Source organism: Blennius ocellaris, assembly GCF_963422515.1.
Source record: "Blennius ocellaris genome assembly, chromosome: 17".
Lineage (NCBI taxonomy): Eukaryota > Metazoa > Chordata > Actinopteri > Blenniiformes > Blenniidae > Blennius > Blennius ocellaris.
The window spans coordinates 20,507,045-20,532,127 of record NC_137666.1 but is presented as its reverse complement, the minus strand read 5'-3'; the positions used below and the strand labels follow the sequence as shown (position 1 = coordinate 20,532,127).

Here is a 25,083-nt window from a genome sequence, read left to right as displayed (position 1 = left end):
TTGCAGTCTTTGGCAAAAAGCTGTAAAAATAAAATGATTGAAAACTGAAAATGTTGCATGAAGAACATCTCTTAATAGCTCGGTATCTGCTTTTCATGCCTAATCAGGCTTTATTTCGGTTTCTAATTGTTGTTTCACGTCTCAGTTTATCGAAATGCGTTTTTGTTCAGGAGGAAGATTCATTTTGAACCAAAAGCTCTGCAGTTGCCTGAATTCATGTCAGTTACTTAATGACTGCATGATTGAATTACCTGTAATAGACGTGTCTGTTTCCTCACCGTGGAATCATCCTGCAAAAACAACCTTGTCGAAACGTAAGCACGCGTGTGATTTGCTGATTATTGAGTCGTTCGTCCAAACGTCTTCATCACACGCCGCCCCCCTCCCCCCCCCCTCCCCGGGACGGAGGTGGACGCGGAGGTCATCATCCACAGAAGCCTGACGGACACGTCTGTGACCCGGCCGGGCTTCGGAGGGGTCAGAGGTCAAAACCTCTGCCACTGCAAGACAAAAGCAAGAAATACACCCAGTGTGGGGATCGCACAGCACGGATGAAAAGCATCATTAATTAGGCAGTGAATTGAAAAGAAAACAACACCTTTAGGCAGAAAACTGCTTCTTTTCAAAGTGACGGATGGAAATCTGCAAAAACTCACATGAATTAAACCCAAATCTTCAGAAAAAAAAACCTTCTTCTGAGTGGAGATTTTCAGTCAATTTTCACTTTGAAACAGAAAAATTCACGGCAAGTGTTGAAAAACGTGAGAATTTTAACTGAAAAAAATCCCACAAATGAAAAGTGAGAATGTGAAAACAAACACTCAAAATCTGCGATGCTTCATTAAGAAACACAGAAGGTGTGTTGAAGAGCACAGAGACGCGCGAGTCTGCCTCCAGTTGAGACGTCCACCGCCGAGGCTCGTCGTTCGTGCTTCGACGGCGAGTTAAGTGGAAGTGAATTGAATAAATTAGAATATTTAAATGACGACGTGGACTTTGTGAAGAACAGCTGCGAGGAATCCTTTCAATATTTCCTCACTCCGCCCTGAAAGATATTTGCGCTGAAAATCCGGTCCCATTATCTTCAATTATCTTGACTGATGTGCCCGACGTCGTCGTCGACGTGACTTCCTTTTCCCCGGCAGGTTGTTTCTGCCCGTCAGTCACACGCAGCGGGAAGCGTCTTTGTTCCTCGTCTCAGTTCCTGGATGTCCCCGTGTCTCCTCGTCTCCTCGTCTCCTCGCACTCGCCACCGTCTTGTTCCGTTTAGAGTCAGTCGCTTCGGGAAACGACGCAAACGCAGGAGTGGATTTTCAGTTCGAGGCAGAAGGGAGCGGGAATCTAACACGGAGTGAATCCAGGCACTTTGTGCAAACGTCACACGATAAGGAAGTACAAATCCTGCAGGTGGAGTGAAGGGAAGAGGTGGAGGCCGCAATGGCTGTCAGTCACTTTTCACAAGTTAGACAAAACTTTATTTTGAAGTTCACGTCTTCCTGAACACAAATCAATTAATTAAATCAGTTGGAAAGTATCATTCTCTTTTCTGTATTTTTTAATTAAATATATTTCCAATATACATACTATGTGCATCCTTATATACAGACATGGATACATGTAGGGTGAACAAGACAACTTCGAGAAAAAATGAAAATAAATAACAAAAATTTTTTAACAAATTAAAATAAAAACAAACAAACAAAGACAAACAAAAACAATCAGATAAAACGGTAATAATGATAAAAATAAATAATAAATGAATAAAATAAAGTGAGAACAGAGCAAGCCAACTTTAAACAGATTGGAAGATTGAGAGATACGTAGTTTGTTGTTTGTAGTTGGCTTTGGGGTTTCAAGTCGATTGTGAGGTTATATTATTTCAACAAAGTCACGTATTTAAATTTTCAGATATTTGACCATTTCAACCAGTTATTGGTGAATCTGTCATCATGTAGATTAAGCATGTCAGTCTATTTCATTGACAAATGAAAGCATAATTTTCATCGTATGTGTTGGTCCATCCAACAGTGTGAGAACAGATTGTCTCTAAATAAACTGAAGATGTTTTACCAGTTCAGTCGGCTAATCTGCTTCAGTTTCTCAGATATTTCTCAAAAGCCTTTTAGAAAGTCATAATGTTCGTATTCTATTAAAAAGCCAACTATTTCTCCTGGATCCTTCATTGAGAAGATTATCTTTCCCAAAATGAAATAGCTTCTTTCTTTGAAAGTTTTATGTTAATCTGTCCAATTCGATCCAAAAAGAAAAAACCCCATCGGGAATGAAAAAGTAAGAAATGGAGATTGATTGGTTGTCGTGTTGACAGACTGGGTGTCACCACAATGGCGTTTGTTTCATCTAGCCGGCTGTGTCGAGGCCTTTATTGCCTCTGTGATGACTTGATCTGGGGGGGGTGGGGGGTGACAGCCTGACAATGGCGTCCGGAGGACTTCATCCCCCCCAGCCGTGTCCTGAAGGTGAAGCCGTCTTCCTCCTGCGTCCATATTGAGACGACATGACGGCTGGTGAAGTGACGGCCGTGTTAATCTGCTCTGAATGCTTCCTGAACCCGCCATTTGTCACTCACTGATCGAAGTGGCTTTCTGATCCGCGGCGGCGCAGCAGAGTCCGGTCCGGCACAGCGGAGACTCCGGTTTGTCACTTAGGCCCCGTTTCCATGACCACGTTTCACGTGACAACACCTAATCCATTAATGAAAAAGGAGTGTGTTTACACTGCAGCAGCAGACACACGGACAACGATGTAGTTAGTATGCCGGGCCACAGGAGGGCATTCTTGCTTGATTTTGTAATGAAACTACACAGACATGTGTGCAGAGAAGAAAACGCTATAAAGGTGAAGAAAATGGAGAGAATCTGACATCCGTACGGACTGATGACACATCAGATGCTATCAGGGGGAGTCTCAACTATAAAACTACTGGATGATAAAACTAGAATTCGACAGCGAGTCATACCACTGTGGTCGGCCATGTTTGTTTACAAGTGGATGAGCAGAAGGAAGGAGAGGGAGGAGGAGAGATGCTCAGTAACAGGCTCCGCCTCCTTCAGTCTCTGCAGGATGGAACAGTGATCGTGAAAGAATCTTTCTACTTTGGGAGCCGGGATCAAAAACTTCACGATACAGTGGATCAGAACACTGGCGTCGTGTAAACAGACCCCCCAAGAGTGGAGAAAGTTTTGCGGATACACTCGTATTCGTTGTGGCGTAAACGGGGCTTTAGCGTGAGCGCTTTCATACCTCCAGCCGTCCAGATCCATCACCTGCAGTCCTGCACAGCCGCAGAGCGAAGTAGTAAAGGAGTGGAGAGTGGCCTCTTCCTCCTCTTCCTCCTCTTCCTCCTCTTCCTCCAAGTCGTGCTTTTTAACGAGCGGTTTCGTCATCTCGCTCATTGCTCTCATCAGCAGCTTTAAGAAGTTTCCAGAAATACTGCAGAGGATTTCACTGATTTAAAGACTTTCTTTTTTTTTTCTCAACTGAGTCCCGATTGTTCTTCAGACTTTTATTTGTGTGACAAGCGAGGTCGTCGACTCACTGATCTGGAAAGTTTCAGGGGAAAAAAAAAAAAAAAAAAGAACAAAACGTGTTTAGGTTTTAGGAAAACGGTTCAAAAATACAATAACACTGAATCATGATGAGGAGAAACGAAGAAATTGGCACTAACATCCAGATAATAGAGCTTCTTCTTCTCCCCACTGATTTATATAACTTATTACTTAATCAATATTACAATAATGCAGCTGTGGAGGCACCACCTATTTATAGTAAATAGCCACTTTAGGTTTTAAAGGTTTTATCCTTTTTTTTTTTTTTTACTTGCACAGTGTTTATCACGTAAAACTGAAGACGATACAACCTTGAGAGTATTTGCACTATCATTAGAGTCTTCTGATCGCAGTTATATGACACTTATTTATAGATTTAGCGTTTTTATGGAATTAGCTGTTAGCTGAACTCTTTAGCATGTATCTTTACAGGGACTGAAGACGAAGCTGCAGCAGATTGAATTGATTTCTTATTTTCTCATTTTAGTTTGTTAATTTGAAAGAGAGAACTGGAGATGTTTCTAGTTTCAGGACCTCAGTGTCATTGTTTGACGTTCGAGAAATGGGAGGAACCGGCTGCTCTGCGGCTCAACGTCGCCAGCGCTTTATTTGCCAATTGAAACGCACACGGAGGACTAAACGCCGCGTTTGTTGAAGCTAAACGGCTCGATAAACAGGCTTTGTGGCTCGGAGGCACAATAGAAAATCAAATTCCAGCAGAGCGCCGTGTCGAGGCTTTGTTGGGCCCCCCCAGACGACCGCGGCGCTCCGGAGGGGCGGGGCCTCGGGGTTAAAGTTCAGGCTGTATTGAGCCGTCAGCTGGAGGTGGGCGTGGCCCGGCCCCTTTTCAGACACATGTGGCCGGAGGGCTTCATTGTGTTCATGCTAAACTGCTCCGACACGAGCAGGACTAAAGTCGACAATGTAATTATTGTGTTTCACTTGGCGTTTAACTGATTTTTCAATCCCTGTTTTGACACGTTTCCAACTGGCTGTTACTTTTTAAGACTTTAAGCAGTTTAAGTCCTGGTTTTCCCCGTCCGGACTGTGAGTCCTTGGGGGCCGCCAAGGAATTTCTACACTTTGCAAGATTGTTTTTGGGCTGTTTTTTAATTTTAGACCGACCACATCGATTCACTTTCTCTCCTCTGTCCTCTTACCCAAACATATAATGGCTACCAAAAGACAGATTATCTGATATATTAGCTTTCTTCCTGGTTTGAGCTCTCACACATCCACTTTATTGGTTTTCTCCCGGGCAGACTTCAAGCTGCATCGTCGTGTTTCCGCCTCCTCTGAGGGTGGAATCAGACGGTAGCACAGATCCGGGCCACTGCACCGCTCTGACACACTCATAAATTCTGCTAACTGGCCCCGCCGGTTCTGACAGGGCTATTTTGCGAGGTGACGACAGAGGCCTTGGACTATTAAAGGGAATGTCGCTTCCTGTGTTTTCTCAGACAACTGCTCCGCTGCAAGAAACGCCCGAGTCTGTCCGAGTCATTTGAGCCGGCGCTGTGAGTTTAGTGTCAGGAACTTGGACTGAGGTCCCCTTTAAGAGTGGGCGGGCCATAGGTCTGGGCGCTCCAGCACCGCACCTGTGGCCACTTTCATATCATCACCCTGCCCTATATATATGTCCTGTCTGTGTTTAGTCATTGTTGGTTTGTTAGTCTACCATGTCTCGTCTGTCCTGTCCAGTACTGTCAACATAAAATAAAAGACTTGTTTGAATCCAGCCTGCCTCCAGAGTCCTGCACTTGGGTCCTGTCCGTGATTCGTGACAGAACAAACCAACCTTCTGTCACGAATCACGGACAGGACCCAAGTGCAGGACTCTGGAGGCAGGCTGGATTCAAACAAGTCTTTTATTTTATGTTGACAGTACTGGACAGGACAGACGAGACATGGTAGACTAACAAACCAACAATGACTAAACACAGACAGGACATATATATAGGGCAGGGTGATGATATGAAAGTGGCCACAGGTGCGGTGCTGGAGCGCCCAGACCTATGGCCCGCCCACTCTTAAAGGGGACCTCAGTCCAAGTTCCTGACAGTACCCCAGTTCGTGTCTCGATTTTGGAGGGAGTTTTGCAGGCTGTTGGGTAGTGCGGTGAGCCTTTCGTCCGGGTACCACCCAGAGTCGAACGGCCAGACAGAGAGGGTGAACCAGGAGCTGGAGTCCATCCTTCGTTGCCTGGTCTCTGACAGCCCAGCTGCTTGGTACAGGCAGTTAGTCTGGGTGGAATACGCCCACAATTCCCTTCCCTGTTCGTCCACTGGGCTGTCTCCCTTTGAGTGTGTGTATGGTTACCAACCTCCCCTGTTCCCTGCCCTGGAGTCGGAGGTTAGTGTCCCGTCAGCTCTGGCAATGGTGCGGCGATGCAAGCGCGCTTGGCTCAAGGCCAGAGAGAAGCTCTTGCAGTGTTCTGCTGAGCGCAAGCGGCTTGCAGACCGGCGCCGGGTTCCCGCACCAGCGTATGATGTTGGTCAGCGTGTGTGGCTCTCCACCCGGGACCTGCCTATCCGTTCAGACGCGAAGAAGCTGGCGTCAAGGTTTATTGGACCTTATCCCATAGTGAAGCTGGTTGGCCCCTCTGCAGTCCGCCTTCGTTTGCCCCGCTCGCTTCGCGTCCACCCCACCTTTCATGTGTCGAAGGTTAAGCCTGCCCGGGAAAGCCCCCTGGTTCCCTCCTCAAGAGCCCCTCCTCCCCCCCGTATTGTAGAGGGTGAGGAGGTCTTTTCAGTCAGGCGGCTCCTGGCAGCTCGCCGGCGTGGACGGGGGTTTCAATACCTGGTTGACTGGGAGGGGTATGGCCCTGAGGAACGTGCCTGGGTACCTGCTAGGGACATCTTGGACCCAGACATGATCCGGGACTTCCACAGGCAGCATCCTGAGATGCCTGGGCCGTCTGGAGCCGGTCATGGAGGGGGGGGTACTGTCAGGAACTTGGACTGAGGTCCCCTTTAAGAGTGGGCGGGCCATAGGTCTGGGCGCTCCAGCACCGCACCTGTGGCCACTTTCATATCATCACCCTGCCCTATATATATGTCCTGTCTGTGTTTAGTCATTGTTGGTTTGTTAGTCTACCATGTCTCGTCTGTCCTGTCCAGTACTGTCAACATAAAATAAAAGACTTGTTTGAATCCAGCCTGCCTCCAGAGTCCTGCACTTGGGTCCTGTCCGTGATTCGTGACAGTTTAGATTAAACAGCTTGCAAGAATCTGCCAATGAAATGAGCTAACGTCACTGTTTTCCGTGGCAAGCTGTGTAAAATAAACCCAAATACATTGTCCTGAGGTATTCCCCCCACCAGCAGAGTACGTTCTCGCCGGTCCTCGTTCGGTGGTCTCTCGCCTCTTTAACACACTTTTTACAGTGTAGAGGCGCTGGCCCATTCCCATGGCCTGCAAAGGTCTGTGCATCCAAAGCCTTAAAACCTTTAAACCCTCGTATGACTCTCACGTAAGCTGCTTAATAATTTAATTCTGGTTGGAATCTGGCATGATTGGAATGGATGGGATTATCACGTTTGGGGACTAAAAGCTGGCGCTTCAGCAGAGGTGAGCCAGAGTAACACGGCGGCGCGTACGCTGCAATTAATTAAAGACAAGCACAGAAGAAAACCGAGGTGGATAACACAAGTGCAACCCTCGTAATAACTGGTGGAAACATACGTTCATCTGCTGCACACGATTCTTCCACGGAGGCCAATCGGAGCCGACGAGGGGCAACAAAGTCTTCTGATCCTCGTCTCTGAGCAACGTTGGAAACGTAATGACTGACAGGAACCACTGACCACTGTTCAGGTGACATTTAGACCTCGTTTACACATCGTTTCAAGTGGAAACGCATCAGGGGGGTTTCACTTCAGAAATGTTTTGCGTTTTACACAGTAACGTTTTGAAAACGATGTCCGTTTCCACGGAAACAGCAGAAACACTGAAAACGGTGTAGTTTTCATCTTTAGCCAGGAGTTGGTGCCATTTGTACTGAAACCACAGACACATTCAGCAGAGAACAATCTGCTCTAAACATCAACACTGGTTGGATTGTTATTACGGTGACTGTCAAAATAAAAGTACCAAATCCATGGAGAATATGAACTGGGAGTCATGACAGCACGGAGGAAACTTTGTTCTGATTGTCTCTACTGAGCATGTGCAGTAACCGCGTTTCAGAAAAGAAGCATTTCCCCATGTTTCCCTGGAAACGGAGCATCTTCAAAAAGTCTTGTTTTCTGTGTCTCTGACCAACGCTCTCGTGAAAACGGGCCTTGAAACCCAACTAAAAGATTTCCGCTTTCGCTGAGAAGAAATAGAAAAGTCTCCTGTTCAAAAAACTCTGCAAAGTACGAAGAATGATCAGAAGAGTAGAAAGTTTCTTCCAGTCCGGAGCAGGAGTGTGAGTGTACATTCCCAGGATATCGTGTATGAAAGCCTTTTCACGAAATGAAAACCAAAATCAAGCCATAACTCTGATTACAGTCTGGTTCTTTTTCTGTTGGTGGTCTTGGCCTCGACAAATCATCATCCCCAGCTCATATTTTACCACCTTCTACCCCCTCCCCCCCCGCACTCCCCCTCCTGGAGCCCCGGTTCAGCTCGGGCAGCGCCACCGCAGCACAAGGCGTCACTCATCCGCTCATGAGAGCAGCCATTGACTGGGGTTTGAGTCGCCGGCTCCGAGAGGGGTAGACGGGGTGGAGCCGGCCGCCCTGAACAACCGTCCTGCCAACGTCGAGCGGGCGGCCTGGTCTGTGTTACCACGCAACTGCAGAGAGCACACTCAGGCATAATATTTACACTCTTACATTATTTTCCGCCAGCGTCTCCAAGAGAGAGAGAGTCAAGAAGTGTATACTGTGTAAGACACAGGAGGAGAGGGGGGATTCTTAACCTACGCGTGTGTGTGTGTGTGTGTGTGTGTGTGTGTGTGTGTGTGTGTGTGTGTGTGTGTGTGTGTGTGTGTGTGTGTGTGTGTGTGTGTGTGTGTGTGTGTGTGTGTGTGTGTGTGTGTGTGTGTGTGTACGGTTGGCTGCTCACCCAGATGTGAGGGGTTAAATGTTTGTGAAAACACACAGCCTGCTCTGGTTTGGCACATTTTTCCTACGCAGGTGATGTGAAGTGTTCCACCGTGAAAAAAAAAAAAAAAAAAAGCCTCTTTGTTGACATCACTCTCGCCCGTCGTTAGTAATCCTGACCTCCTCCAGAGGAGTTCACGCCGCAGCGTCTGCTGCACACGTTTCCACTTATATGGTGGAGGTTTTCCCCCTCGGCCCTCCGACTGACGCTCCTGCTCAGTGACGCGTAGCAGCTTCTCTGATCTCGTCTCGCTCGGCCGGCCTCCTCCTCCTCCTCCTTCTCTTCCTCCTCCTCCTCCTCCTCCCCCCCTCCTCCTTCTCTTCCTCCTCCTTCTCCTCCTCCTCCTTCTCCTTCTCTTCCTCCTCCTCCTCCCCCCCTCCTCTTCCTCCTCCTCCTCCTCCTCCTTCTCCTTCTCTTCCTCCTCCTCCTCCCCCCCTCCTCTTCCTCCTCCCCTCCTCCTCCTCCTCCTTCTCTTCCTCCTCCTTCTCCTTCTCTTCCTCCTCCTCCTCCTCCCCCCCTCCTCCTTCTCTTCCTCCTCCTTCTCCTCCTCCTCCTTCTCCTCCTCTTCCTCCTCCTCCTCCTCCTTCTCCTCCCCGTCCTCCTCCTCCTACTCCTCCTTCTCTTCCTCCCCCTCCTCCTCCTCTTCCTACTCCTTCTCTTCCTCCCCCTCCTCCTCCTCCTCCTCCTCCTCCTCCTCTTCCACTTCCTCCTCCTTCTCCTCCTTGTCCTCCTCCTCCTCCTCCTCCTCTTCCTCCTCCTCTTCCACTTCCTCCTTCTCCTCCTCCTCTTCCACTTCCTCCTTCTCTTTCTCTTCCTCCTCCTCTTCCTCCTCCTCATGTGGCTTCTGAATCGCCTGTCAGGTTATTATCTGTCTGCCGCTGCCGTTCAGCCACACCTGGTTTGAATTACGCCAGAGTTTCGCCCTCGACTCTCCGGGGATGAATCTTTCTAAAACCTCGTCTGGAGAGAAGAAAACACTTTCAAGAAGCGTTTCTGAGTGCTTCCATTTGCGAGAAGTTAGACTTTCAACAAGACATGTGATAAGCTTGTCTCTTCAGACTCTGCATGCTCTATTTTCATGGCTTTATGGAGACGGCGAGGATCGATGCCTTCACATGCAAATAGCAGCTCAGTTCTTGATGTCCGTGTTGTATTTTGTCAACAAAAAGCATTTTTAATCTCTGGAGAAAAGTTGCAATTTTCCTGATGTGTTTGGAGCAGAAGATTTAAACATTTGAGATGACCAGCACGTCTGAAACCTGCAGCACGTTCAGAGCATTTCCAGTCTGCGATGGTCCGTGGAAGTCAAACAGTGTCCAGGGAAGAAAAATAACTGTGTCATTGATAAACATGTTGTTATGAACAAACTGCAGGGACCATGTTTCCTCCTTCACATGTGGTTATGTACATTACAAGGAGGAAAGATACCTTCTTCGTGCATATTAATTCAGTGTATTTCAATTCAACATATGACTTTATTTTCTATCAATTCCAGACCTTAACAGTCCAAAGGCTCCATCGGTGTTCTGTGTTGTCTCATATGAAAGCATTAAACCATTAAACTCAACACATTTGAACAAACAAAAGAAGAAAATTATCTCCTGGAAGCTCATTTGTTGCCACTATAGGTTCCGTTTTGTTTGAGTTTCCCTTCATGAGGAACCGCTGAAAATGAAATCCTCTGATTTGGGGAAAACTAAACCTGTGCTTTGTGTCCCGTCTGCAGCTGCGACACCAGCAGTGGAGCCTGGTGATGGAGAGCGCCGTGCCGTCCGACCGGGGAAACTACACCTGCGTGGTGGAGAACAAGCACGGCACCATCAGCCACACCTACCAGCTGGACGTCTTGGGTAAAAAAAAACACCGGAGACTCGCTCTCTTTCACTCCTGCGTCTGGATGATTTAACATCCGGCAGCAGCTCAAAGACCCACGGGGGCTTTTTAATTGGGAAGGACTAGAATTTGTGCACTAATTTAAAGCTTCCTTTCCTTCAGCGCATCGTTTCCGTGAATGGTTTGTTCTAATAGGCCTCTTGTTCTCTCTTCACCAGAGCGCTCGCCTCACAGGCCCATCCTCCAGGCCGGGCTGCCGGCCAATCAGACAGTGGTGGTGGGCAGCGACGTGGAGTTCCACTGTAAGGTCTACAGCGACGCCCAGCCGCACATCCAGTGGCTCAAACACATCGAGGTGAACGGCAGCCGCTACGGCACTGACGGCGGTCCCTACGTCAACATCCTGAAGGTGAGCGAGACGAGGCGGCAGAACCTTCTGCTGGGAATCAGTCCTCCTAAATGTCCCTTTTAATGAGGTCTTACAGGGGGTGGGGGGGTGGGGGGGGGTCACCAGCTCATTTCACTGCATCGACACCTGAAGCCTAATGTACCAAATGAAAAACGAGGATTAGCTTCATGCTGTCACTTTAAATCAGTGCACTTCCTGTTTCAGTGTAAAGCAGTTTGCATTGTTTTCTGTATTTACAGAGGTGAACTGGGTCTTTAACTATAAACCTTAGGATACATTTCCCCACCCCCACAGTTCCACACACACGTCTGTGTAATCCTGACTAAAGGTAATGGAGTTGATTTACCATCAATATGTGGCAGACTGAGGGTACATCCACACGACGAAAACCTCATCTTTTTTCAGCAGATGATCGTCTTTGCCGGCTCCACCACCACAAGCCGGGGTTTTACAATTTCCCCACTCTGGGACCCGTGTTAAAAAAAAAAAAAAACTGTTTTATGCTTCTAAAACCACCTCATGTGGATGAAAACAGCTGGTTTAGGTGAACCAGGTTCCTGGTGTGGACGGCCCCTGACAGTTTCTACCACAGTCTCATTATTGAATCCTACAATCTGTGTTTTTGGTTTCCCCACTCTGAAATAAGGTGTTTACTTGAACACTTGCTGTTGTCTTAAGTCTGACATATTGAGAAAACACAGGCAGGCCTTTGTTTTTGTTCCATACGTCCACTCCCCTGCTGCTTAATTGTCTCTGAACTTTGCTTATTGAATTTTCTCCCAAAACAATACAGAACAAAATGACGTATCGAGCATGAGTTCACCTCAAAACGAAAATGTCAGGACAAAACAAAATACCTGAGAAACAAAGGAACAAATAATGTGCAGGGAAAAGGCACAAATCCACTTTAAAGGTCAGTTTTTTTTAAAGGTTGAAGGTGAAGCTGCCACAGTTTGAATTTACCGTCTCGTCCGTCTCTCCTGTGAATCGACCTGATGAGAATCTCTGACATCCTCGCCGTCGTTTCAGGGTCGTCACGTTTCGTCTGCAGCCAGTGCAGCTCCTCGTAAGAAACCGTCTATATCACAACGTTCCAAGTGAAAACTCGTCAGTTTTGCATTCGAGAAAAGTTTTGCATTTACAACACAACGTTTTGAAAACGATGTTCGTTTCCACGGCAACAGCAGAAACAACTGAAAACGGGGGCAATCAGAGATTTCTGATAAGTCAACATTGTCTCAAAAATGCTGAAAAACAAGTTTGAAACCTCTAAAATCAGATAGAAAGAGCTGAAAATGTCATGAAATGTTAACCATCCTAAATTTGTGATAAATGCAACATAAGACACAAGTTTATGTTCATATATCAAAACCATGTATGAAACTTTAGAAGCTGCGTTTGCTTCATTTTAAAGTTAAAACGAGTTTCACGGCTCCAGTTAAGTTTGATTTAGTGAAAAGTGACAAAAACAGCTCTTTTTTTACACAGAAGTTGGATTTGTATTCCGATGACTGTCAAAATAAAAGTACCAATTCCAGGAGAATGTGGACTGGGACACACATGTTCTGATTGGCTCTACTGAGCATGTGCAGAACTACTAGTTATGCACAGTAGCAGCATTTCCTCCGTCAAGAAATGTTTTCTATTTTCACTTGTAAACGTTGTGTAAACATTGTGTAAACGTTGTGTAAACGTTGTTCTGAGGAGGATTCTCAGACTCACGGTCTCCGGTGGTTAAAAAGGTGAATAAGCAGAGCCAGGAGGCCATCAGATATTGTTCGGTGGTCTTGTCACGTCTCCAGGCTGCTAAAGAACAGAGCAGAGAACATTTCTCACAAAGAGAAGACAACACCCAAAACCAACATGGAGAGGAAGACTCCCATTGAAGGAAGAAAAAAAAAATTTTAAATACCAAAAGGGCTTTTTCTTTCTCATTTGGCCTCGGCTGATCTCTTTTTTTTTCTGCCTGTGGAAGGCGAGAAAGCGAGAGGGAATAAAGCAAACATCTGGTTTGGACTAAGTTAACTGCTGTGGTGGCGGCAGGCGAGCAGAGACGTTCACCGCCGCCGCCGCCTCAGATGTGCTGCGTCGGAGAGGCTAGAGGGACGAGCCGCCTAAAAAAGCCATGGAAAAACTGAGTGGAGCAGCAGGAAGGGCAAAGTCAGCAGAGAGAGAGAGAGAGGGAGAGAGCGAGCAGCGGGTCGAGATGGAGGGGGAGAGACTCAGATTGAATCTGAAGTGGAGGATGAGGAGGAGCAGACAGAAAGAGAAAGACGGAATGAGGAGTGAAATTGAGCCGAATGAAGACGGCAGGAGATCGCAATCCACCGCCGAGTGGAAGGACGAGGGCGAAGACGAGTCGCTTTTCAGACGTGGAATCACCTCTGCTCGTCCCGCGTCTCTCCAGGGGGACGGACGTTTGACTTTAAACGCAGCAATAAGTCGAAAATACAGGCTGCACGTCGCTGCTGATCGTTCTGGAGCCAAAGCCTAAAATAATAACCTTCAATGGAGGATTTGAGCTGCAGCCTCCAACTAAAAGACCCTTCAAACTCAATTTAAATCATCTTTTATTATATATTTAATAGAATTTAACAGATTTACTCTGAATCCAATTCCACAGTAAAAAAAAAAATCTCATTATTCAACTTCTGGAGTTTTCAGATTATTCAAGCAAACGGCACAATGTGATGTTTTTTTCATCTCAATATGAGGAATACACTCAATCATCTAACTTTATTTCATTCTTTCACGTCTCTAAATGTGTAAAAACATCTGAGAAGATTCAAGTCACACACAAAGAAACTTTCTTATTATATTTTGTCTTTCAGGGTTGTTGTTTTTTTTTCTTCCAAATTCTGATTTATTAAATTTTTTGCTGTAAACTATAATATTATCACATTTCATTTGGAGGCTGATGGCTCCACTCACTCTCTCCTTCATTAACACATGAAAACACAGACGATACAAGGTCCAAAAACCAGTGGCGTCAAACACGTCGTAGATCAGGTTCCACATTCAGCCCAATTTCCTCCTGAGTGGGCCAGACCGGCAAAACTCTGCCTTTTTTCTTTTTCTTTGTTGTGGCACAGAGGATACGATATGAAAATGTCTATATTTTCTCCAAAAAACTAACTAATTACTACCAGACATGACTCCAATCTCAACATAAAGCCAATGAGAGAAGTGAATTCAGTTCGTACCTTAAAATACCAAGTCAGTAAATATCAAATAGGTTTTTTTTTTTTCTATCTTTTCTGATTTGGTTTCCAGCTGAATTTAGACAAAGAGATTTTCTCAAAGCTTCAGCAGACGAGCTTCATTAAGCAGAAACAATATCAAATCTTTACTTTGTTGATAAACAGGTTGAAACAAACATTGTGTCCGCAGTGCATGAAGGCGATGATTGAATGGATTTAAACGGAACTTTACAAAGGCTGAGAACCGCAGAGTTTACATCCGAGAGGTGGGATTATATCCACACTTCAGCCTGAATTAGAAAAAGTGCCATCGGGAATTTGGGAAAGAAACTCGCGTATTAGACTTTAATCGTGTTGTAAATAATCCAGACAGCAACAGATGAAGCATTAGCCACGAGCTAATTCAGCCAGGAGAGAAAGATTCACAATAGAGGAGATGGAAACAAAGAGAATTTAGAAGGAGAGAGAGAGAGGGAGAGAGAGGGAGGGAGAGAGAGAGAGAGAGGGAATGAGAGGGAGGGAGAGAGAGGGAGGGAGAGAGAGGGAGGGAGGGAGAGAGAGGGAGGGAAAGAGAGGGAGGGAGAGAGAGGGAGGGAGGGAGAGAGAGGGAGAGGTAAAAGCAAGTCTGTCAGCCAGACCGCGACTCCATGCTCTATTTTCAACTACCGCATAATTGAAACAGTATTTACCCCCAACGCACACACGCGCGCGCACACACACACACACACACACACACACACACACACACACACACACACACACACACACACACACACACACACACACACACACACACACAGTCTCTACTGTAGAGTTAAATACAGCTGATGATGGAGGGATGGGGGAGGAGGAGTGTGGCAGAATTGTGCAGGTTTTCTTTTTTTTTGTGAGAAATGCCAGAATCACTCTTTTGATGCCTGGAAAAAGAGTTGGGGGGGGAGGGGGGGGTATTAACCAAGTATTAAAAACATGATATGTTTCATTATTCAGAGGCAGCATGTCTCTTAGCACGTGTGTGTATTCATACACACTTTAACCCGCCCCCACGGTGGGAGTGTGTCGTTAAAGGAGTGTGTGTGGTTACAGGAGTGTGTGTGGTTGCAGGAGTGTGTGTCGTTACAGGAGTGTGTGTGGTTGCAGGAGTGTGTGTCGTTACAGGAGTGTGTGTGGTTCCAGGAGTGTGTGTGGTTGCAGGAGTGTGTGAAGCACAGCCAGTGTTGGTGATGAAGGCTCAGGTTGGAGCTCTTACGCCGCCGTGTGCTCGGAGACACTGAGGTTTTTGAAAACACCCCGACTCTGTCTCCACGGAAACTTTCCTGAAACGCCGTTCCTGCACATTAAATAGTTCTTCTGCGAGTCGGTGGATGTCCAGTTTCAATAGAAAGACAGCCAACAGTGCCAACTAGTGGCCCAACATGCCATCACTCCTTTCAGTGTTTCTGTGTAAACAGACATCGTTTAACTAAAACGCAAAAAATGACCTTCACTGGAAGCGTTGTGGTGCAGCGAGGCGCAGAACCTTCATCATGCCCTGCATTCAGGGAGTACTTTTAAAATGGTATGTTTTCCTCTGGAACGTCTTCTCAGGCTGGAACAATAAGTCATAAAGGTAAAGTCAAATGCAGAACATGCTGAACGTTGATGGTTCGATTGGCGGTAATGAATTGCAGCAACACGTCAGTATTTTATCAACTGAAACACAGGATTGCTACTCACAGTTCAGTTTGACCAAACAGAAAACAATACATCTGCTGTCAGAAGCTTTAAAAAAAAAAAGAAGAAGAAGAAGAAGAAACAAACCTCCTTTCCTTGAAGTTTGCATCATTTCACTGTGTGATTGCACAAACGTTCTCCAAACACGATAATCACAACCATCAAGTCATTTTGTCCTCAGCAGCCGAACGTCTGACCGTTGATCCAGACGTGACGACGGCAGTGAGACGAGGGTCTGTGTGGCTTCTGATGCTTCTGCTGCTCAACATGATCAGCTTGAAGCTCTGAGGGGATTTCTTTTTTTTTTATCATTATTAATTTGAGCCACGATGTTACGTACACATGCTCAAAATGCCAAATTATCAAAGAAAATGATGAAATATTATTGTTAAATTGTTCGCTCAGGTTTACAATGAATTAATGTTTTATTTTATTTAATTTGCTTCATCTCTAATAATTGATAGAGGCCCTGTTTATGCAATGTTTGAATGAGTTTTTGTTTCAGAAAAAAAAAAAGTGCATTTCCACGACAATGGCAGAAACACTGAAAAATATGTAGTTACCATGTTTGGCCACTAGTCGGTGCTGTTGTTTGTCTATATTTTCACAAAACCAAACAAGTACTATGCAAAACATGAACATGAACATGAAACCAATTTTAATGAAACCTTCTGGTTTGAAATCCAGTGAAATGACCAGGAACTTCTCCTGTCGCTGTTGCATTCTGGGAGTTTTTACAGACTCCTCTGAACATCACGGCTCTGACGCTAGTCTGAGAGCCACTGGGGAGCTTCTATGGCAGCGTTGTGTCACTTCTCTGAAGAACTCGGTTAAAAAAGAAGAAATAAATGTCGCCTTCATCGGTGAAAAAGTGTGACCAGGCGAGGAGCTTTACTCAGACTTTGCTCTCCGATGTGTGACAATCGCTCTCCATCTTCCCTCCACAGAGTTTGGTCAGTAAACAAACTGAAACCCACAGTAAGTTGAAACTGTCCAACGTGACAGAGAACGATGGCGGGAAGTTCTCGTGTCGAGCAACGAACTTTCTAGGGAAGTCAGAAAGGTCGTTCTGGCTTCAGGTGCACAGAGCAGGTAAACCCTGAGCCCTGCTACCCCCCCACCTTCATCTCCTCCTCCTCCTGCCTCAGGGTTCTGGGGTCCATGTGCTTGGTGGCTTGCTAACAGGACAAAGACACACACACACACACACACACACACACTGCTGATATGTGAACTGTTCTCGTAGCAGTCATCCATTCTAACTCAGAGTGCCACTTTGTCTTCCCCTCCGATCAATAACAAACACGACACTGCAAAATTAATTAGAAAAGTCTGTCTCACACACACACACACACACACACACACACCCCTATTGATTTACCTGGGGTGCATCCGTCTGTGTTATTAATGTTCCCTCATATGAAAGTGTGCAGCAGGACTCTGGTTCCTAACTGGGTCTGATGTCACTGTTCATTCCTGAGGAACCGAGAACAAGAACTCCTCCTCCTCCACCTCCTCCACCACTCCATCCCCTCCTCCTCCTATAGCAGATCACATCAGACCTTCAAATCACCTGCACAAATGTTCCCTTAGCCTCAGGTTAAACCAAAACGCTTCTTTCACAGCAGAGTGGCAGTTTATCAACCTTATTTGTTGCTTCGTTTGAATTTTATGTTAAAAAAAAAAAAAAAGAAAGAAAGAAATGCAGGGTCCCAAAATAGATCCCTGAGGTACACCCTCGTCAAACAAGAGCCTATTTAAAGGGCTCAACAATATTGCAGATTTAACGTCATTGTTTGTTTGTTTTATTGACCACATATTAGTTAAAAAAAAACAAAAGGTGAGCTTTTCTCCGTTCAGAGTGTGTCTGTGGCCTCAGGTGGAAGCAAGGCGCCTCTTCTCTTTGGCAGCTTGGTGACGGTGCCGCTGGGTGTTTTGGGTGTTGGTGGTGGAGCTGTCATTACAAGACAAACACGAATTCTTCACATCTTGAATCTTGTCCTGTTGTTTTGTTTTTTTTACCCTTCCAGGGGATGCTTGGTGTTTCCTCTCAGATGCTCTGGGCTCATGATATCTCTCCTCTCTCCATCCTCTCCTCCTTCTCCTCCCTCTCCACAGACTGCTGGCATTAACACCACAGATAAGGAGCTTGAGGTTCTCTTGTTGACCAACGTGTCTTTCGAGGACGCGGGCGAGTACACTTGTCTGGCAGGGAACTCTATCGGCTATACTTACCACTCTGCTTGGCTCACGGTGCTTCCAGGTACATCCGTCTTTCCTCAGCGGGCCTCACCGTTTGTCCCTTCCGTCAATTGTTGTTATTTCCATTCATCTACAATCACCTCGGCTTTAATTCACTGGACGAGTTCATGCATTCATGCACGAGTTCATTTTGCTCAGCAGCACAATCTTCAGCGTTCATTCCGCAACTTAATTGGGTGAGATTGTAACTTGTTAACACACTGTAAGTACGCAGAGAGCGCGTCGCCGTCTCTTTAATTGAACATGCAATCCATCCTTCACCAAATCACTCGTTGTTTTTTTTTTTTTTAATCAAAGCAGATCATCTGTTTAAATGTCTCCAAGGCCGCAAGGCAATTTGAAGACAGTTTTTTTTTCTGTGTTCGCTTTGCAAGACAATAATTACCTCCCCGGGGAGAAGCGCATCACAGGTGCAATTACCTGCTGCAGGATAAAAAAAAAAACTACACGCTGATTACTTTTGCTGCCTCGACCCAGAAGGAGAACGTACATGATTTCAGGGTGTAGCAGCAACTTGTTTTTTTTTTTGTCTTTTCTGCTTTGGTATGTGGAAGTTAATTCATAGAAATCACCTCTGAACACCTGCTGCTGAGCAAAATAACAGCTAATAAATACAACGACGACAACAAACGTGTGAATTTGAAGTATTTTGACACGACTTTGTCGTTCTTCTCCGAAGCAGTGAGCCCAGAGAAGGAGGACTACTACGCCGACATCCTCATCTACGTGACCGGCTGCGTGCTCTTCATCCTCGCCGTGGTCATCGTCGTGCTCTGCCGCATGAGGATGACCACGCAGAAAACTCTCCCCACGCCGCCCGTCCAGAAACTGTCCAAGTTCCCCCTCAAGAGACAGGTAACAGAAAGTAGATACAAGATTCGTACAAGACTTCCCCCCCCCCTTTCCTCTCTCACTTTCTGCACAGCTCATATCAGAGCGGATTTCGTTCAGACTCTGGAAAAAACTTCTGCTGAAGTTACTGATTGCTTGTTTTTACGGAGATTTGTCCTGCAGCCAGTTAAAGAGCTGCTGCCTCTCGCCTTTATTGTCGTTGTATAAAAATACTCTGACATTTCATTTGGCAGCTTTACTCACAGTCGAGAAGAAAAAAAAAATGTAAATTAGCATTAGGTTACCGCCAGTCATTTATATTTCACTAAACTCCTGCTGAATCCAGACGCTGAAGCTAAAAGCAGTGAAAACGAATGCAAATACCAAACAAAAGTCTCTCTTCCTGGTTGCAGCAGCTCACGACAAAGTCAATGCCCGTGCTAACGCCAAAGTTAAAGCCGGTGAAAATGTTCTTTTCAACCGCTTTTCAGCTATTAACGTTAATGCTGAAGCGAATGCTAAAACCAAATCAAAACCTACTTTTCACTCTGACCACAGCTTCTACTAATGCTGAACCTCGTGCCAGTGAGTTGAACCAGTACTTGTACAAGTACTTCTGACTCGAGTATTTCTATTTTTATAAAGGAATGAAGGTTTGAATGCGATTTGAGGAGAACGTCCTCGTCCTCGTCCTCGTCTCGTCTCGTCTCTTCAGTCCTTCCCTCTTTTATTAGTGATCCTGCCTCTTCGGCTTACATAACCCTGAAAGAAGAGTTGCCCGAGTATAAATAAATAAATAAATAGTGAAAAACCCTGATGGGTCTTTCTGCAGCGGATCCCTGGCCGTCCCGGTGCGGCGGCTGGAGGGCATCACACTACTGACATGTGTTCACATTTATCTTGGAGCAGATTCAGCTCGGGGATATTTATGCCCTCCTGCGACTGTCAGTGTTAGTTTTAGATTTCACTCTCGGCGTAACAGAAACTCTCTCCTCAACTGTTTGGGGAGAAGGACGGGGTCGGAGCAGCTGCAGCCTGAAAAGGTCTCGGCCTTCCTTCGCGTCCTCGTCTCTGCTCTCCGACCGTCCGGACGTTTCTCCCGTCATCTCCTGCAGGTTGAGAAGCGTTGGCACCCTGCTGTGCAGCGGCAAGCTCGGGCTCTCCCTCAGTGCCGTTTACATCCAGTAAATAAGTGGAGCCCAGGATGATCTCCACGGATCTCCAGCAGGAAAACACTGCTTTTGAATATGTTTCGGATAGATGTACAGATCACGGACGCGTGGAAGTGTTGATCTGGAGTGTCTTTGCTTTGCAGGCTTTTCTTTTCTTTTCAATCACTAATGAGTTCGTCCTCCGTCACTCCTGCTCGGCTCACTTTGATCGCAGGACTCCAAAGAGAACTTCTGAGCCACTTTACTAAAACACTCCGACTCTGTCTCCATGGAAACGGGGTGGAACAAAACTTTTTGAAAACTCTCCGCCATATATTATTTACATTATTTACAGAAATCTCAGTAAAAAGACTCTAAAAACAGGATTGTTCTCATTTGGCTCTGATGTCAATGCAAGTTTTTTTTATTTGATTTGGGTTTGTTTTTTTACACTTTATGAACTCGTCCCCAAACCAGAAGTTTCTCTAAACCCCGGAGGGGGTTGAATAGGGTGCTTTGGGCCACATGTTGGACACCCCGGTCTCCGCCCTACCGGACTCCCGCTGGGGTTGTTTTCTGCTCCGGCCTCAGAACTGAAGGGTCCAAATGCAAAAGCAAAATTTTTTTTTTTTTTTTTTTTTTTAAAGTCCGTACTTTAGTTCCTGGAACACGAACACACGGTTCTTTAAAAAGCCGTGAAAGCAGTGAAACTATGTATTTTTCCTTGTTATATAAAGAAGCGGTGTGAGGTTATATTAAGTAGAAAGCTGGTCTTTTCCTCTAATTGTAGCCTCCAAATCTCTTCTATTTCTGCTGCCTTCATATAACTGCTCTTATAAGGCAGCGCGGGGAGACGTCTTATTGCATTCTTCTGTAATCTTTGCTTCGTTTTTGTAAAGTTAATCTCCCGGTTCGCTCCTTTCTTTTTCATAACTCAGAGTAAATCTCCTGTAAACCTCCTGGCATGTTCTATCAGATATTACTTTTCATGCCTCTGAAATTGTGCTCAGGTCTTTTTTTTTTCTTCTTTAGCTTCACAGCATTTTTCTCATTTTCCCGCAGTGGAGACGTCTGGTAAGTGAACATGTTTGTTTCGGGACCCGAACCTGAAGGGTCTGAGCTGGCAGACACAGACAGTTCTATCACCCCCCCCCCCCCCCCCCAGCAGCAGTGGGATGGATGGTGGGAGGAAGTGGAGCCCATGGGCTCTGGAAACGGAGCCTGTTGATGGATGCAGACGTCCGTCTCGGCTCGGTGTCCTCCTGCATTCGTCTTTGTTAGCTCGCGTTTTCTTCCACCAAACGGAAAAGTCACCGCTGGTGGCAGAAGTCCGCCAATCCCCCCCCCCCCCCTCAAATCAAATTTTTTAGTCTTGTCGTTTCTCTCAAATGGTTCAATTTATTTTTTGTATGACACAGAAAAACAACAATACAGGAGGATTTTTTTTTTAATCATAGTTATTTCCAGTTGTATAGAATTATGTGTACATGCATGTTTACATTTTCATTTTCGTAGAAAAGATTAGTAGTTCCCTGTAGTGGAAATTTACATAGTTTTGACAGATACCTTTCAAAGGGGACTTTATTCAAATTCTAATTTTAATTGTTCCATGCCCCACTTTTTTTTTTGGGGGGGGGGGCGGTACTATTGTGACATATATATCAAAAAATATGCCACATACCATCTGTGACCACTAGATGTCACTGTATGACAACAGAAAGCCGCTACGGTACCACATCAAATCTGGATGCTGGATTTGACTGACGGAGCAAGAAAATTATCTCCAAAGAGAAAAATGGCAAACAGAATCTAAAGTAAAAATTTGTGAAGAAGAAAAGAAATTGTTACCAGGATGTAGAATCGTAGGCTAAAAGCTGAGGAACAGTATGACAGAAGGTTCTGGAGCAGCAGGTGGATGAAGAGTATCAACAGTTACATCTAGACATGGACCGATATCTGTTCTTACACATCACTTTTTTCAATTTAGTTATAAATTATAGTCCAGAGAATACAGTACTTTGGAGAACTTTCCTTTCAGTCTGTGTTTTTCTTCTGACGCTCGTCGTCCGACTGCTTTCAGAGACGATAACAGTTTGTTTTTTGTTTTTTTTGCACCCAAGCAGGTGTCCTTGGATTCCAACTCCTCCATGAACTCCAACACGCCGCTGGTCCGGATCGCCCGCCTCTCGTCCAGCGACGGACCCATGCTGGCCAACGTCTCCGAGCTGGAGCTGCCCTCCGACCCCAAGTGGGAGTTCCAACGAACAAGGTGGGAATAGAAATGAAAAAAAACGTGTCCACTGAGATCTCAGAGATACCGTGCAGCACTGTTGGGCTGTGGAAACGTCTTCGCCCACTCGTTTTCTTGACTCGCTAACCTGCGACCACGTCCTTCATCACAGAGTTTCCTTCTGGTTCTGTCCGTTGACTGTCGCTCGGTGTGTTTTGTGTGTCTGTAGACTGACCCTGGGCAAACCTCTGGGAGAAGGCTGCTTCGGTCAGGTGGTCATGGCCGAGGCCGTCGGCATCGACAAGGAGAAGCCCAACAAGCCGCTCACTGTGGCTGTCAAGATGCTGAAAGGTTGGTCGTCGTTGGTCCTTTTGACCTTGATGATGACCTTGACATCATGTCCTTGACGATGACGGCAGAGGGAAGTCTTCCTCTCTCACTTGTCGTTTTTCACCTCTGTTCCAGACGACGCCACCGATAAGGATTTGTCAGATCTGGTGTCGGAGATGGAGATGATGAAGATGATCGGGAAACACAAAAATATCATCAACCTGCTGGGAGCGTGCACGCAGGACGGTGAGTCCTGAAGGCCGGCTTCAGGCTGAGCCCCAGGCGGAGCCGCCCACCGGTCCTGGACCCGGTCCCAGTCCTGGACTCACTCTTGTCCGTGGCTCTTCACAGGTCCGCTCTACGTCCTGGTGGAGTACGCCTCCAAAGGCAACCTGAGGGAGTACCTTCGGGCTCGGCGGCCGCCGGGGATGGACTACTCGTTCGACACCTGCAAAATCCCCGACGAGCAGCTCACCTTCAAAGACCTGGTGTCCTGCGCCTACCAGGTGGCCCGAGGCATGGAGTACCTCGCCTCGCAGAAGGTTTGGCTGCAGCGCCTCGTCACCAGACACAAACAGCAACAGAGTTTTCACTGCATGTTAGTCACGATACGGAGACATAAAAGGTTTTTGTTTGACGTGACAATCAGCATCCAAAAGGATTTTTTTTTAAAAGACTTCCAAAAGATTTTCTCATTTCTTATTTGAAAATTTTTTTTTTTTAATGTTTCAATGAGAGAAATACAAAGTTTTCCTCCAATGATTTAAATTATTTCTTGTTGATTGTCTTAATATGTATTTAATTCAAGTCCAATTCATTCATCACAGCATGCCGTATATTGGTATTAAATCAAATGTTCGTTGAATGAAATATGAATCATTCATTCATTCATTTTTTTTATTTGATCATTGATGAGTCTACATGTTTTTTTATTATTCAGTTCAAATCACAGTAATACATTTTATTACAATGGCGAGTAATTTCAAATGCATTGAAAGGTTGTTTAAGGTTAACCAAATGATATATGAATTGATTTGTTCAAGTTTCATTTTATTATTATATCATAAATAATTATATTATTATTATTATTATTTATATATTACACGATTATTTTATTTATTTATTTATTGTCAATAAGTCACCAAGGTAGATTTTTTTTCTTTTTTTTTTGATAAAAGTTCCAAATAACATTAAAAACGTTTTTTATCTAAAAGAAAAATTATAAACCTTATCTGCAGTGGCAGGAATGTTTAAAGTGAATCGATGTAGAGTTGTTATTAAATCTGATTTTAATTGATTTGATTTGATTAATGCATGCACTGATCTTAACTTTTAAGAACTAATTAATTTGTTACATTGTTTTCAGTGTTTTAATGAATCAAGACCAAAAAAACTATTATTAGAATGATTTTAAATATAGTTTTATATGGAGTTTCTTTATTTACATCTTTTTTCTTTTTTTTTTTTTACAGTGAAGCTGTGGTAAAATGGCCTGTTTAGAACTAATATCCATTTATTTCTATTTTATTTTCAATTTTTGTGAACAGTTTTTTTTAATATACAGTTCCTCCATTAACAAACGAAGTCTTCTGTGAGTTTGGGATTTAAGGATTTTAAGAAGAGATATGGAGGCGTAGTTATTTGTGTGTGAATAGTCTTGTTGTGTGTGTGTACGTGTGTGTGATGTGATGTGTGTGTGTGTGTTTGACGCCATTGTCCTCGTCCTCCTCTCAGTGCATCCACCGGGACCTGGCAGCCAGAAACGTCCTGGTGACGGAGGACAACGTGATGAAGATCGCAGACTTCGGTCTGGCCAGGGACGTGCACAACATAGACTACTACAAAAAGACCACCAACGTGAGTCCCTTGGTTTTTTTCCCCCGTTCTTTTCAGGAGAGAAACTGGTTGTTTTCTGTCCACCAGTGAGGTCTATGGGTCAAAGTCACCGGCAGGTTAGCGAGAGGAGAAAGAAAAATACTCAACACGTCCCTCAAGAACCTTTCTTAGTCTTAATAAAACTGTTCTCTGGCTCCTCCTCTTCCTCACTGAAATACTGTTCATGTATTTGATCTGTTATTTACAGTTCGAGACACATCGACACATCATTGACTTTTTTTGCTCAGTGATGGAGAAGTTTGTTTATTTAACTCTTTATAGGATTCTCATCCAAGTCGTTTCAAATGTTGGATTTTCAAAAGAACTTGTTTGTGACCTTTAAGATAAAAAAGTAGATTAAATGGTAAAATTACTCATCAAAATCAGCTGGAAATCACTAAATGTCCTATTGTTTTATTCTAATCGTCACGTGGGACAAAGATCGTTTTATTCCGTCGTGTGGTTGTACCCTTATTTTACTGATTTGTCCCTTTACTTGTGTTACTGACAACTGGTTGATTAAATGGCCACTTGCCCCATAAAGCATTAACAGTCTCGGAATTCGTGTTTTTCAAATATTCAAATGATATATA

The 25,083-nt window shown here is 45.1% G+C and overlaps 1 protein-coding gene across 5 annotated transcripts in view; it reads left to right on the top strand.

The window, feature by feature from the left end:
* The window catches only part of fgfr3 (fibroblast growth factor receptor 3), a 77,680-nt gene that overhangs the window by 46,234 nt on the left and 6,363 nt on the right, over positions 1-25,083 (top strand). For 2 of the 5 annotated variants that reach the window (XM_080512525.1, XM_080512523.1), the window contains exons 6-14: positions 10,383-10,506; positions 10,708-10,898; positions 17,930-18,074; positions 18,756-18,928; positions 22,176-22,324; positions 22,515-22,636; positions 22,751-22,861; positions 22,967-23,157; positions 24,350-24,472. In XM_080512525.1, the coding sequence (XP_080368651.1) occupies positions 10,383-10,506; positions 10,708-10,898; positions 17,930-18,074; positions 18,756-18,928; positions 22,176-22,324; positions 22,515-22,636; positions 22,751-22,861; positions 22,967-23,157; positions 24,350-24,472 (1,329 nt within the window). Of the gene's footprint in view, positions 1-10,382; positions 10,507-10,707; positions 10,899-17,929; positions 18,075-18,752; positions 18,929-22,175; positions 22,325-22,514; positions 22,637-22,750; positions 22,862-22,966; positions 23,158-24,349; positions 24,473-25,083 lie in introns of all 5 variants that reach the window. The other 3 variants (XM_080512524.1, XM_080512521.1, XM_080512522.1) reach the window with 2 other exon arrangements.